The 15731-nt window shown below is 39.6% G+C and overlaps 1 protein-coding gene across 1 annotated transcript in view; it reads left to right on the top strand.

Moving 5' to 3' along the window:
* gas7b (growth arrest-specific 7b) overlaps positions 1–15731 on the top strand; it is an 87017-nt gene that overhangs the window by 26377 nt on the left and 44909 nt on the right. The window contains exon 2 of the mRNA XM_059324092.1: positions 13624–13741. Within this exon, the coding sequence (XP_059180075.1) occupies positions 13624–13741 (118 nt within the window). The remainder of the gene's footprint in view (positions 1–13623; positions 13742–15731) is intronic.

Genomic DNA, 15731 nt, shown 5'->3' on the forward strand with positions numbered 1-15731 from the left:
TGGAGGCCCGGGGGCCGCATACGGCCCGCACCCTCACTTAAAGTGGCCCTCAGTACAACTACATGTATTTGAGCATGAAATCTTAAAAGTGCAGTGGAAAAATGGCCAAAATTACTGCAATTAATGTTGGTCTGCAGAAATCACAGTAAGTGGTTATTTTTTATTTGCTTCAAACCTTTTGTATTCCTATTTATACTATTATACATGCATTTGAACATAAAATATGTTAAGTTACTGCACTGTGAACATATTTAAAATTGCAGTTTACTCATATTTGGTGAAGTACACGGTCCTATATGTGGCCCTGTGGTAGTGTCCATGAAAAACTGTGGCTCCTTCCAGCATTTAAGTTGCCCATCCCTGATCTAGATGTATTAATAACATATGCAATACATATTTTTTCCACTGGGGGCAACAGGTTGTGAACACAACATTTGCTCATCATCATCACCACAGTCTGTATAAAAACAATAGATGTCACCCATTGGTTTGTGGCATTTTGGTCGTCACATATTGGGTTTTTTACAACCTGTGATTTTTGTTTTACCAAATTGTTCCAGTTAACTTTGATGAAGTGTAAACACATTGTGAAAGAGTTTTAGTTCAAAAGTAACCCCACTCTAAAAACTGCCCTGCCCTGAAAATCCCCTGCCTTATTGTCTGTTTTTTCTTTTAATCGCATCATAATTCACAAAATAGAGCTTTGCGTTAGTTGATGCAGGACACAGAAATTATACAGCCCAGCTGTAACAAGCTGACAGCCCTCTGATTGAATCATTCCTCATCAGCCACACCCACACACCAATCACAGCCATTCTCACAATAAGGCCTTTTAAATATGATTCCCCCCTCACTGATCACCATCACACACTGTTGCTAATGCTGCTATTCCAAAAAACCTTGTATTGGCTCGTGCTGCTGGGTCAGTTCATGGGAGAGTTCTGTAATGGGACCATCAGCACTAAATCCAACTTTATTTACATGATTTAGTGTTTCCCGAGAATTTTCCTCAGCAGCGGTGCTGCTGTGTCCATGGCCTTGACCAGTGTTGCCAACTCCTTAGTAAGCAAAGTAGCTATTGGCTGTCCAAACAGTCGCTAGAAGTCGCTAAATGACATCATCGCCTAATTTGCATAATTTACGATGTGCATGTACTTGTAATGGACGCTGTAGGAGAGAGGAATAACGTTGTGGGGGAGACAAAAAGTGAGTAAAAAACACCCTAAATATGTTTACTGCTCCACTGCTCCTTGCATGGTGTGTTCACTTGTGTGTAAAAAAGGATGGGTTAAATGCAGACGTTGAATTTCCCCATTGCGGGATTAATAAAGTAATTAATCTTAATCTTTAGAACTGCAAGTGCACTGTCTTCTGTCACAACTTCAACCCTTAATCCGGCCTCGGGACCGGCTAAAGTGACCCAAAAGAGACTCTGACTGTAAACCAGCCAGCGGCAGACTAAGGGGTTAACATCCCCTCTGGCTCTGTGGCTGCAGCTGGGAGAGACTGCTGCGGGAGAACTGTGCCACTTCGTGCCGGTCCCCACGGCTCCTTAAGACGAGTAAGAACGAGTCTCCGAAAGTCTCCAGTAACACCAGAAAAAGGCGTTAGATTTGTTGCTAGTCGCTTTTTGGTAAAATAGTCGTTAGGGGGTCTGAAAAGTCGCTAAGTTGGCAACTCTGCCGCTAACTGCCCTAAGAAGCTACGATGTTACATTGACGTTACGTTACCTGCGCTACTCGCTATATAGACCATGTATAAGCTTGAACGTTACCTTTTATGTTGATGTCATAAGAGGGTCCGACAGGATTTGATGCTCTCGTTGATGACTCAAAACAAGTAGAAAATAACGTTGTGTGTTGTTGTGCTCACACAGTGCGAGACAGTATGAAATCATTAGTGCATTGATATTAATGGTCATGTGAAATTTCAGCAGCGGTGCACGAAAATGAATGAATTTATGGGAAACACTGTGATTTGTTGCAATAAATGGTTACATTTATAATGACGCATGTTCCTGACTGAAATGAACATCATGCTGTGTTACAGAAGTGAAACTAGCAGCTGAGACATGAACTCATGATGAGAATGTTTAATGAGAAGTCGGCTCAAATTCCTATTGATTTCATAGGAACAGACTTCTTCTTGTAAGCAGTGGAGTCATCCCCCAGAATACAATATTTTTATTTTTATTTTTCACATTTAGACCAGAGGGATTATAAATAATAACTACTGTAAATAAATGCTCTTTTCTCATTTTATGCATTCAAAATAAAAATAAAAATGTGCATGTTAAAAAACGGCATCATTTAGGAAAAATGTAATAAAATGTGCAGCCTTCTTCATTTTTGACTCTATTTCACATCTTTACAGTCCCAGTTACCAGGAACTTTGATGCCCCAAACCTAGGTCAGTGGTTTTGTAGCCTACATTCACAGAAACTGCAGCCTTTTTTTTTAACAACCACAAGCCGTATGTGTGTGTATTATGACGTGTGCTATCTGTTCTGTACCACGAAATGCTCACATTGGTCATCTTGACAAACGTTGGTATGAGTCATTATGGGTGGTATAGACAAACAACCTATTCTGTTGTTAATGTGGGAGATCTTGTTGGAGTTTCATGTGGAAGCAGACAGCTGTCATCAAGCCTTGTAGTGCTAAAATCATTTCAATCGGGTGTGGAGCTGATATCAACCCAAAAAATAAACATGATATCTTTCGAAAACAGAGAAAATGGTGATTCCATCTGGCTCTTTAACTATGCCAAGAAAGCTGCGAGTTTGCCTGCAAACACACTCCAACACCCTGCCTTTACTGAGTGAGTTGTGCAAGAAAGTTTTCAATCTCAGCATACTCATCTGACAGTGTGGAGCCATAGAGAGTATAAATAATGGAGGTAGTCACCGTGACATCACCCGTTGGTTTGTGGCCCGTTGGAAGCATCGAGTTCAGCGTTAAACTCGTCGCCATCTTGTTTCTGATACGGGGAGCAGACCATATCTGGACTGTGGAGGAGGAGAGGGATCTGATCACTGACTACAGCCTCTCTACACCTCAACCTGACTGAGAGAAGCTGCTGCTAATTCATGTTAGCATTAACTGGAGCATTAACTAGGATGTTAGTTTTGGCTAGCAAAAAAACAAAAACAAAATGTACGTTAATTACCTCAGAAAACTGAGCAGCGACTCCTTGGAGTGTCTGTTAGTCCAACCAAACGCTGAACAAGACATTTAATGAACAAAACGTTCAAATAAACTGTCATTAAGTGAAAATACAGTGAAAGGGTCAAAGTGATGAGACCAAACCGCTAAACGTCCTTTTTTATATCTATATAAAGTTATATATAACTTTATTGACACGTTGCCGTGGATACGCATTGTTCCGCTTCTCTCCTGATGACGGCTCACCTTGTTAGTGACCTGTCAATCAAAGGTAGTCACGCCCCAAATCATAGGATTCTTTATCTTCTATTTTCTTCTAAATGGGGCCATTATTTACACTATTAACATCAGATTGTCTTGAAGAAGATTTTTTTTACTAGTGATTGAGACCATAGTAATGTCCTGAAAAAAAGTTTTTCCATTTTGCATTGAAATGAATGGACAGAATTGTTTCTGCAGCCAAACTTAACGCCCCCCTGCTGGAATTTTCGGTAGAATGCAGCTTAAGGCACTTCCTGGTTTGCCTCCCTGATCAGACCTGGAGGTTGCCGCCTGTGTGGAGCACAAAAACGATTGATGGCTGAACAACTTGTCTTTTTCAGGTAGATGTCCTCTTCTCTTGAAGTGGTCAGACTGGACAGAAGTCTCTCTCTTATCCCCAGCTAAGCTACACCTGAAGCCTTATGAATGGCATATCCTGGGTTGATATTTCACTTCTCTTTGTGGCTGATGATGACATATTTCACAGATTTGCATGATAATATTCATTCACATATATTCACTCTTCTTAAATATTTGTTGGCACAGTGTTGGGCAATGTATGATTCTGGTCGATCGATCATTTTGGGCTCTCGGATCATTTTTTCCTGCGTTTTCATTTCTCATGTGAGTCTGTGTGTTTGTGCAAAAGATTTGTACTTCTTTTCATAGTGCTAATAATCTCTTTTTAGAGCACATCATGACTTTGTGTGTATCTTTGGCACTGACAGCTGACCTTTTGGGTGAGCATGATTAGTGAACTAAAACTGTAAAGTTTTGGATTGTGAAACCAAAGCAAAGAACTGAAAGACACAAAAATAACTAATTCGTGCTGAGGGGAATTTGAGCTTGTCACATCACAACTTTAAAATTGTAAATTTCATTTCAGCTCTTCCTTGTTTCCTTGTTCAATAGGATACTGAGCACCAAAAGGGACAAATATGGATGCAACAGAAATTATCAACTGCAAACACAACTCCATCACATAAATCCAACAAGATCTCCAACCTAAAACAACAGAATAGACCGCTTGTCAATACCCATAAGACACATTTGAGTGTTTGTCAAAATGAGCGTTTGGTGGCTCACTGTACCACGGAGCGTTCTAAAAATAGCACGAACGTCACACTGCAAAAACCATCTGACAAAAAATGAGAAATAAATAACTAGAATTAAGCAAATACATGCTTGAAACAAGTAAAATTATCTGCCAGTGCAGAAAGTAAATTTTTCTTTGTAAGAATTATTTAAGTAAGTATAAATATCTAGGCACTGGAAAAACAGTGACAAAGTCCAAAAATACTTATTTTGAGTAAATGTGGCTTGAAAAGCCCAACTGTAGTAACATTAAAATAAGCCAGAAATACTTGAAACTAGCACATTGTTTTTCTCATTTCAGTATCTGTGGTTAGATACTGATGGTAGAAAATGCTTTTGAAATAGCATTTAAACTACATGCAACTAAGGCCCCGTTCACACGAGGACGGTCTCAACAGAAGACGCAAAAGTGGTGTCGCGTCTTCACTTTTTATTCCTCGTTTAGACGAGCATTTTCAGGAGGAAATCTGCTGCATACGGTGACGCAAAAGTGTGTGAAATTCGATTGTATGCAGCCAGGCGGCATCACTTAAAGCGATAAGAGCATCTTTGGGCATGCAGAAGTTTTCACGCCACACATTTTCATCAGCTACTCCTTCCACAAAGATATCCACCATCCACTAGATCTCCCAGGTCTCGTTCACAGCCGTCTGGCTCGCCTCCGACCAATTGGTGCATCCAAAATGTGATAGAGGTAATTACAGATCCTTCTCTGTTCACTAATACTATCTCTACATATCCTGTACATTTGGTGGAAAGACTCCTGTAAGTTTATTAGAGCTGCCAGAGCAGCTTGAAGGTCCGACGCATGGAAATAATCCCACATGTTTGTTTATTTCCTTTACTGGAGCATGTATGTGACGTGAGCAGATCTGAGCAGAGTTTTGTGTCTTGTCAGTGTAGACGACACGCTACGGCGGAGCGTATTTAACTTTTCCACTTTGGAAGGTGGTTTCAGATTTTTGCGTCTTTAAGCCCCCAAAACGCCGTCACCGTCTAAACGAAAGGCACTTCCGATAAAATATTTTGTTTTTTTTACCCGCGAGCGTCCTCGTGTGAACGGGGCCTAAAACTCTCAATTGGAACCAATATTTTTGGTAAAAACTCACCATATTCAACAGTTGACTAGATTGAAAAGCATGAAAAAGCTCACAATGTCAGTCCTAAAAGGAAGTCTTTACACAAGACTGAAATCCCTGTGAAGAGGGGTTATTCACTCATTTTTGTAACAAAAAGACACATGTTCTTATGGTCATACTCCAAACAAGAAAATTAAGATACTATTGCTAGATATAAGAAGAAAATACTTGGTAAGCTTAATGTGTTTTGCAGTGCATTATACATACACGTACGGTTCACGGTTGTAAAAAAGGCTGCAGTTTCTGTAAATTTAGGCTACAAAACCACTGACCTAGGTTTAGGCAAAACACTTCCTGGTTAGGCGTTATAAAAGACAGTTTAGAATAGAATAGAATAGAACACTCCCATAGTGCATAAATCAAATTAAGAACAACAACACACAAACACTTAAGGACAATAAGGTATAGCGGTATAAAAAGTATAAAATATCACAGCAAGAATAAATAATTGAATGGCAAAAAAATACTGAATATAGAATTAATAGCTATGTATGTAAAGGAGACAAATGAGAATGAGTGGTAGCATGTAGAGGTAGTATTTTAGAAAGTATGAATATAAATATTGCACTATAATATTATTGCACTTATACGGTAAGGTTTAAACAGTAAATGTATGTAAATGCCTGAAGTGAAGTAGTTATGCAAGATGAAAGTCTAAAACTTAAATATGTGTCATATTTTGCTGCTAACAAATATTATTGACGTTTTTCAGGGGAGACCAGTCTCCACAGTTATAGATTCATAATTCAGCAACATTGCATTGAATAAGGACACCGTTTTGACGTTCAACTTCTTTATGTGAAACTTTCTCAGCAGCAGGTCAGTACACACTCACATTGTTCAACACATGCTGATTCTAAGGACCCCCGAACGTAAACGTAGCTGCCATGTAAACTGCCCGACTCAAAAACAGACTGAACTAAATAGTGCCTGAATAAAATTCTTAACCTGTTTAAATCAACAATATCAATATCATAAATTATATTTAACAAATTAACAGATTAATAGGGTGTATTTGCTGGTCACAAAGGGAATTTATAACAGTAAGATTCCTCCTATAGTTAGTGATTATCATGTTTCTTGTTGTTGTCCAGTAAATATGCAAAATATCATTGTTAGTATCTGATGATGACACAATCTGTTGGTAAAAATAGACCCTGCTACCTTATCTTCTTGTTCCTCAAATGACTGCTATTATGACTCATACAGGTTGTATTTAAAGTTCATCAGAGACACATAGAGAGTGAATGTGTTTCTCCCAGTCAGCAGCAGTGGTAGCTGCGGTCGCTCCTCAGCCATCCATGAGTCCTTGTGTTCTCTGCCGGGGGCCTTTCTGGCTCGCTGTGAATGTGGAGCCAAAGGCAGTCTGGGGTTGAGAAGGTTAACCATCTGGAGCGCTGCATTATTTAATGTTGCATATGCTGAGACAAGCTGGCTCTGAGATCCATCACACAGAGCCGGCCCAAGCCTCCATGGGGCTCTAAGCTAAATTCAAATTTGAGGCCTTTATATTTCTGCCAATAATATTGATTGTTGATCATTCACACACCTACTAATCCTATTGTCAGCCTGATATGGCCCAGTTAATAACATAAATAATACCAATGCAATAATAATAATGCAAATAATAACAATTAATTAATGATGAATGATGTCCACATATAGTTTTTAATCTCAAATGTAGCACATTCAGCTACAAGAGCAACCTGGGGTTGATTTACACAACGTTCCAAATGGTAAAACATAGTATTTACTGCAAAATAGTCATTATTTTGTTTAAAAAAAACCTGCAACAGCTTAAATTATATATATATATATATATATATATATATATATATATATATATTTTTTTTTTTTTTTTTTTTTTTTTTTCTTATTTTCTCTTGGGGCCCCCTAGTGGCCACGGGGCCCTAAGCAGTCGCTTAGTTTGTCTTGGACCGGCTCTGCCATCACCAAGGTGTCCCATTTTCTCCCTCGTATCTCTTTTGTTTTACCAGTGCAGTGCCCATAAAGTATGTATTCGTATAGTGGGAGATTAAGTAGATTTTTCAATTATGGCCAAATTAAGTTGTGTGTGAAAGTGGGATGTACAATGAGGTGTAATACTCTTGTGTAGTGTTAATATACACAGGGTTCGTACGGGTGCTTGAAATCCTTGAAAATGCTTGAATTTTAATGTTGAATTTCAAGGTTTGGATTAAGTGCTTGTAAATGCTTGAAATTCTTACTGTATTTCTCTTGCAATCTGACTATAGATAACTGCATTTTCAATGGAAAAAAATGTATAAAGTGAATAGCCTAATATCTTGTTGCTCTACCCTGTATCTTCTAACTGAAGGGAGTTTTTCTAATTCCTAGTGGATGTGAGGGCTCCTGAAGTAGCCTATTTGTGGTCTTTCCTCCTAGTTTGGGTCGTGTTTAGTTCCACCAGCTGCCGCTTGATGATTTTTGTGAGCTTCCTTTTGCTCCTAGCCCCTAGATTCCCATACCAGGATGTTTTATGAGATTATCAAACTACTTTTAGTTGTTAAAAGTGTAATACCATTGCTGGTGGTATGGTTAAGTGAAATTACCCCTTTTAGTATCGAAGTACTCATCTAAAACATGACATTTACAACCGTTGAAAGGTACTGGAAAAGCTTGAAAATGGACATTGAAAGCCCTTGAAAAGTGCTTGAATTTGACCACTGAAAAAGTGTACGAACCCTGTATACAAAGCTTCTTGCTTTTACAGATAGATGTCACGACTGTCAGATCTGACACATGGTCCTGTCAGGGAGCAGACAAAGCTTAGAGACTCCTTTTCAAACAGATCTGTAGATGTTTCAAGATACAAAAAGTTGCACAGAAGATTTAAAGGCTCTTTGGGATTTGAAAAACATGCATTAGAAAATAGCCATGTCAACAACCCTAAATGTGTTCCCGTCCAAGTGTTTTGCAGAAACCTCCTTGAAAACAAGCATCCCACTCCCATCTGTTTTTGCCTGCTCCTAAGAGCCATTTCTGCTTAGCTCCCGGAAAACAACACAGATATATCACTTTGCTGATAATGAACATGTGACCAACAACAACGTGTCGGAAGGAAGCCAACAGGAAAGTAACCAGCAGCCTTATGTTACTGCAGCACACAGTAGAACTGATCCTGGATCTCACACTTTTCAAGTCAAGTCTATTTTATTTATATAGCCCAAAATCACAAATCACAGATTTGCCTCAAAGGGCTTTACAGACTGTACATGGAACGACACCCTCTGACCTTTGACCCTCACAGGAGCCAGGGAAAACTCCTCAAAAAACCCTTTTAACAGGGAAAAACGCCTAAAAAAACCCTTTAACAGGGGAGAACTCCTCAAAAAACCCTTTTAACAGGGAAAAACCCCTTCAACAGGGAAAAACTCCTCAAAAAAACCTTGTAACGGGGAAAATGCTTCAAAAAACCCTTTTAACAGGGAAAACTCCTCAAAAACCCTTTTAACAGGGAAAAAAAAGAAGAAATCTCAGGATCCATCTCCCAGGACAGACAGACATGCAATAGATGTTGTACAGGGCAGATCAACAGAGTAGAATAGAGTAGTAACTATTACATAATTAATATGACACATTTTATGCTGATTGCATCTTATCAAATGCAGAGATGTTTTTGGACTGACAAGACGAGACATTTAAAGACATCACCTTTGTCTTTGAGAAACTGGGAGGAAAATGTCTGACAGTTTTTAACATTGTTAACACCAGTTCATACTGATGTACACTCACAGCCAATATATTAGGTACACCTGTTCAAATGCTCGTTAATGCAATCTGACCTAAAAGTTGCAAAAGCATGGGCACGATTTTCTGCATTCTTTTTAGACACGTGTCAGATATTTGCAATGTTAGATGAAGTAAGAGACTCTGCTCTTGTTTTAGTGTTTTATGGTTTGCTTTTATTTATTGTTTTTTAAATTTTTGTTTTAAAAAAAAAAAGCAATACAACTATTTATTTTTGTCTGTATTCCTGTTTTATTTATTTTATTGTTTCTTGTTTGCTTGTTTATGTACAGTACTTTGTTGCGGCAAAGGTAACCTCAATGTAACTGTACTGCAAAAAAAGAAAAGTTGGGTGAACTCAAAATTTCAAGGCAACAAACTTCAATAAAATTTTAAGTTGGACAATTCAACTAAATATTTTAAGTTTTGTTTTTGAGTTTGCTCAACTCTGAATTCTGATTTTTGTCAACTCAACTGTAAGTTGTACTAACTTATAATTTTACATTGTAATAACTTTTAATCCTTACTTCTGCTAACTTCTGCAATGTGCTGAACTGGCACGATTGGCACGATTGTAACGACGCTATGAAATGTCAGCTAATGTTGCCACTACAATTTTGAGTTAGCATTGATACGCTAATGGCTACTCTTGTAGCTGTAACAAGCAGCGCGGCTAGCATCAGTTAGCCGCTAACTTTCGCTAATGAATTTCACCGCTTTCCCGCATTTCACAAAAAAGAAATAAGAGTTAGCAGAACTATTGTCCCTTGTTGTGAACCCCAACTTAAAGATATAAGTAACAACAACTCACCAACTTGTTTTTGAGCAGACAACTGGCTTCCTCTGTTGTGCTAACTTACATTATTGCCCTAAATGTCAATAATTTATATTTCCAAGTTTTACCAACTTAAATCACTGTTTTAGGCCAAAAAATACAAGTTGGCTTTTTTGCAGTGTGTTCTTTTACAGTACATTTTTGCCCTGGTTTGCTCCTGCTCTGTCCTTTTTTTTCTGTCCTGTTTTACACTAGAGCTTAGAACAAATATGTATAAAACCCATATTGTTTGACTTAGGAACAGAATGTGTGCATCAACTGAAGGGCACCACACATTCCTGTACTGTAGCACTTAGCTCTGCTGTAACTCTATCTGTGGTTTGGCAGCCTTATTGACTTTTTCTCCTTCCATTTCTGTTTCAGTACATAAACATGTAATCCTGTGTCACTGACGTGATTGGAAATAGATCATATATGTTTTAGTAGCATGCTGGAGTTTGTCCATTGTTGTATTCATTGCTACTTTTAACTGCTGTTAGAAATAACTGGACTATTTAAGCAAATCGGTTACTCAAAGCGCAAAAAGGACGAATATAACAGTGACCACAAGACCATCAAAGGGAAAACATGGCTGTAATGCTGTCAGAAACTGTGTAATTACATGCAGTCATAAGTCATACGGTTGTCATGGACTCATACTCCCCAGCCCTGTGGGACCTGAGGGCTCTGGCTGCCTCTTTTCTCTTCCTCCATCTAGAGCAGAGGAGGATTTTGTTCAAAGGTGATGCAGAAGTACCTGTAGAAACAGCTTGGGCTTCAATCAGTGCTTACTTGTGTTTCATTACCACTAAATATGGGTTGATGATAGAAAGTGAATACCCATACTTGATCTTCTCTCTCTTCTCTCTGTGTAATGATCATGAATAGCGTTCCTCTTTCCCATCACACCAGCTGATCCAAACACATCAGGGGCCTTGCAAGACTTTTCAGTAGGGGTGCGACTCTCACCTCACGAGAACGAGACGAGACGAGATTTTAAGAAAACTACAATGACAAAATATATGACTGGACCAACAGACTTTTATTTAACCGAGTTGCATATGCATTTTGAAATGTTTTATTATAACTCTTTACGTGCATGATGTAAGCATGAGCTTTGAATAAACTTCTACAAATTGAAACTAAAACTAAAATGTATAAATGTTAAAATAAGATAAATAAAAAATGAAAATCCCCCAGAGGGATTAATGAGACTCCGGAGGTGATTTATGGTTTTCGATCATCACGTAATCGCTTAGGGACAGTTTCGACCGTGATCACATATGCGACGGATTAAAGACGGGAGACGCAACTGTGGCCGCCGTCGCTAACTGTGCACAACATCAGCAGCTGATCAAAACAAAGCAGCATGGCTAATTATCATAAACATAGCGATCTTTAATTAACCGCCATCCCTATCGGTGCTTGTTGTAAACAAACAGAGATCGCTAAGTGAACACCTCCTGCAGCAGCAGCACATACACACTGTACTGCTACAGAGCTAACTGTTAGCCTGTTAGCAATTTGCAGACTCCGGCTCTGCAGCTGCATTCTCTCCTAGTTGCAGGAGGACTGCGCGCTTCGATTCATACTCTTCTTAAGGAGCCGCCGGCCCCTTCGACGTCATTCTGGCTGCTTACTCCTCCCCCTCCTCTTCTGCTTTTCATTTTACTGCCCCCACAAGTCACAAATAGAAGTTTGAGTAACTCACAAATCTCGCAAGACGAGAAATATCATTGAGTTTAATCTCGCGAGATCTCGTGTCACGGGATCTCGTCACATTCCTACTTTTCCCAGACCCAATTACAGGAAATTAACCAAAATGCTGAGCTAAAGCTAATTTGTCATTGCAGAATTAACAACATATTGCTCAAAATAACTTAATATTTACCTTTGTGGTAGAAGCAGATTATGGTAGGAGCATCTTGGCTCTCCTTCTCTCATTCTACAGCTGTCTGATCACAGCACGTTGGAAATAACGGCTCAACACATTATTGACGACCCGGAGTCTCAACAGGACCTTTCCTGAGCGTTTCACCCCAAATTAGTTTGGTGAACACTAGAGCAGATTACGGCTGGTATAATCAAACGTACTCGGTTTGCGCTCGGTTCCATGTAACTTTGTTAATTTCCGTGTCTACATTTTTCACAGTCAACTTTTCAACCAATAAGAAATAATTGTATAGTAGATTTTCAGCCCTCCTCCTTTGTATATGCCCCTCTTCTTTTTTATTTGGTCCACTTACATTTCTGTACCGTGGAAGCAAACCAAACTAAATACAAAACTAACCAAATGTATCAATTTCACTCTGGTTCGGACTAACCAAACCAACTTAAGTTTAGTCTGTTTTAATCTAACTCTGGTACACTTAAATCCTTGTTACAGTTCGTTTGGTCGCTCGTGAATGCTCCAGTCACTCTGGTGCCGACTAAAACAACCGGTCCGAGACCACTTGCAAGAAGGAGCTTGGTCTGTTTCCAAACAAATCATATACAGTCTATGGTAGTAACATGATGTCCCTCCAGCAGCACTCTCAGCTCTGCTAGCTGCTAGAATGTTCACAAGTTAATCACATGTGTTCACTGCAGCCGCCAACGTTAGCTGTGATCACCACGACCTGAGTTCAGATGAGCAGTTAAGAATGAATGATGTATGAAACAGAGGTGATGTGTCATCTGCTTTCTGATGTGTGTGCAATCTGGATGAGGTCAATAGGTCAACAAGTGTAACCTATAGAAGCCTAAGATGTGTGCATGCAGGAGGGTGAGTACACCTAGCTGTGTGTTAGCAGGTGTGCACATCACAGTAATCTTTGGACAAAGTGCTTTTTAGGACGTTGGGAATCTTTTGCATGCTGTTTGTTTGTTTGTTTTGAACATGTCCATGTAGTTGCTGCTTCTGTGACTTGGCATGGACCTAGATAACCAAACTGTAGCTCATATGGACTTTATCCAAACAGCATCTGCACCATGTGTTACAGTGGTGTCAGCCTGTTGTTTTCCTGATAATCAGTAGCAGATGTGCTCAGCTTGCCTCCACGCTCTCGTGTGTTCTTCAGCTGTATGTTGTGTGCACACACTGACTGTGGAGCTCTCAGTCTCACAGGCACTTTGTTGTTCTTTGTGCAGCAGCGGCGGCAGCGCAGCCTGCTCTGCTATGATGTCATTGGTTGCTGGTTGTGAAATACTTGAGGAAATGAGAACCTTATTGAACCCAAACTGAATGCTGCTCATTTCTTCTTCATCTCTTGTGCAGCCTGATCTTCCTTCATCTATTTATCACCAGAAATGATTTCAATCATGATAGCCCCTTGAGAAATTAGTCTTTGGCTTGGATCGAACACATTGTTTCAGTTTACCTCCAATGTGCTGATCAACTTTTTTTTGTTTGTTTTGACAGAGGACAGCATCTCTGAGTCAGCTCCCTGTTGAGGACCTCAGAGACCCCCTGCCTCCTCAGTGGAGATGCTACATGTCTCCACAAGGGCGGCGATACTACGTCAACACCACAAACAATGGTAAGAGTCAGTAAAATGTCACAGTCCAGGGCTCATTTAGAAAAAAAAGGACAATAGAACATAATCTGAAGGTCTTACATCTCTTTTCAAATGATCTAGACTTAATCACACTATTGGTTATTACCCATAAGTGGGGGCGCTGTGGCTGATTTGGTAGAGCGGGTTACCCACTGATCGGATGGTTGGTGGTTCGATCCCTGACCATGTCAGCTACATGTCGAAGTATCCTTGAGCAAGATACTGAACCCCAAATTGCTCCCGATGCTGCGTTCATCGGTGTGTGAATGAATTCATAATGGTGGCAGGTGGGACCGTTTAGGGTAGCCTCTGCCACCAGTATGAATGTTTGAGTGAATGGGTGAATGAGCGCAGTCTGTAGTGTAAAGCGCTTTGAGTGGTCGCAAAGTGACTAGAAAAGTGCTATATAAGTGCAGGTCCATTTACCATTACCATTTACCATAAATATGGCCTGCTCAACCTTCTAATAGGTCCAGTAGGTGGTTATCAGTCCATTTAATGGCCACTCAGAGTCACATTTCACAGTTTTGTTCGGTTTAGGCTTAAAACTGTCAGGCCGGGCTCAAGGCGGGACTCAGACGCAGAGCAGGTACTTAAAGTCTCTTAATTAAGGGAGCAACAAGAGAAATCCTCAACAGAGTGAAAAACCAAAGAGCTACAAAAACTGAGCTGAGATGCGATGTTTACATAAAAAAATGTGGCGCACTGAAGTTTAGTTGCGTTACTTCAAATAACATTGTTTACTTTTGGTTTCACATGGGGGATGAAGATCGGCCTCCTGGGTGAAAGTCCTGGATTTTTATGTGTTTGCTAAGCTAGGCTAATTACCTCCTGCCTCCTGACTCTAGCTTTGTACTTAATGTACAGACACAAGTTAATACATTTCTCAAAATGATTCTGTAGTTATGAGGAGCATCTTCTCCTCTAACTGGATTTATGGACATTCCTTTGTAATGGACATCATATGTGATATCATCAGGAAGTCACACTGAGGATAAAAATATGTGTATCATGTCTGTTATGGCTGAGAAGGAGTCTAATGTGCAGCCATCAGACATTCAGTGCTTCATGCTGCCTTCAAATGGAACTTGTGAAATCGTAATCACGACATGACTCGTATTATAAGTCGTTTACACGAGATGCAACATGAACAGATAGAGTAATGTTAATGGAGGAAAATGTAATGAGTGATGGCGATTGGGAATATCGGTATCTTGTAGTTACATATTGTACAATTACAAAGAAAACTCAATATGAGCTAAATAACCCCTGCTTAGCCTGCTGCCCCCGTGACCCGGCCCCGGATAAGCGGAAGAAAATGGATGGATGGATGGAACTAAATAACTAAAAAATAACTTATGATACACAGACAAAGTAACATTCATGGCCTCGGCCGTTTGCTGAAATAGTCAAAACTCGTGAACTTGTAGATTTCAGATATTTTCCACCTACTGAGTATGAAAACAACAAGTGTGGCGTTCATATGGGCTCAACACGACCCCACAATAAGTACTTTTGTTGCTTTTTTATAACACTGCCATGCACCTGTCTCTTTGTCTCATGTCTCTTATCTTGTTCTTTCGGTTCCTCTAAATAAAATGGTTGCTGTAAGGGATGAGATGATAAATAGCGATGATGGAACAAACTACGAAAGTAAGACCCGGTTCACAAATTTGTCCTGTTTTCCTTCTGTGAGCAGAGCCTGACAGGAGAATTTCATGGTATAACAATAGACTGTATAAATAATGACTCGACTCCTTGGAGTGTCTGTTAGTCCAACCAAACGCTGAACAAGACATTTTTACTGAACAAAACGTCCAAATAAACTGTCATTAAGTGAAAATACAATAAAAGGGTCAAAGTTATGAGACCAAACCGCTAAACGACCTTTTTTTTATATCTATACAACGTTTTATATAACTTTATTGACACGTTGCTGTGGATACGCATTGTTCTGCTTCTCTCCTGATAG

The sequence above is a fragment of the Centropristis striata genome, chromosome 21 (genome assembly GCF_030273125.1).
Source record: "Centropristis striata isolate RG_2023a ecotype Rhode Island chromosome 21, C.striata_1.0, whole genome shotgun sequence".
Classification (NCBI taxonomy): Eukaryota; Metazoa; Chordata; class Actinopteri; order Perciformes; family Serranidae; genus Centropristis; species Centropristis striata.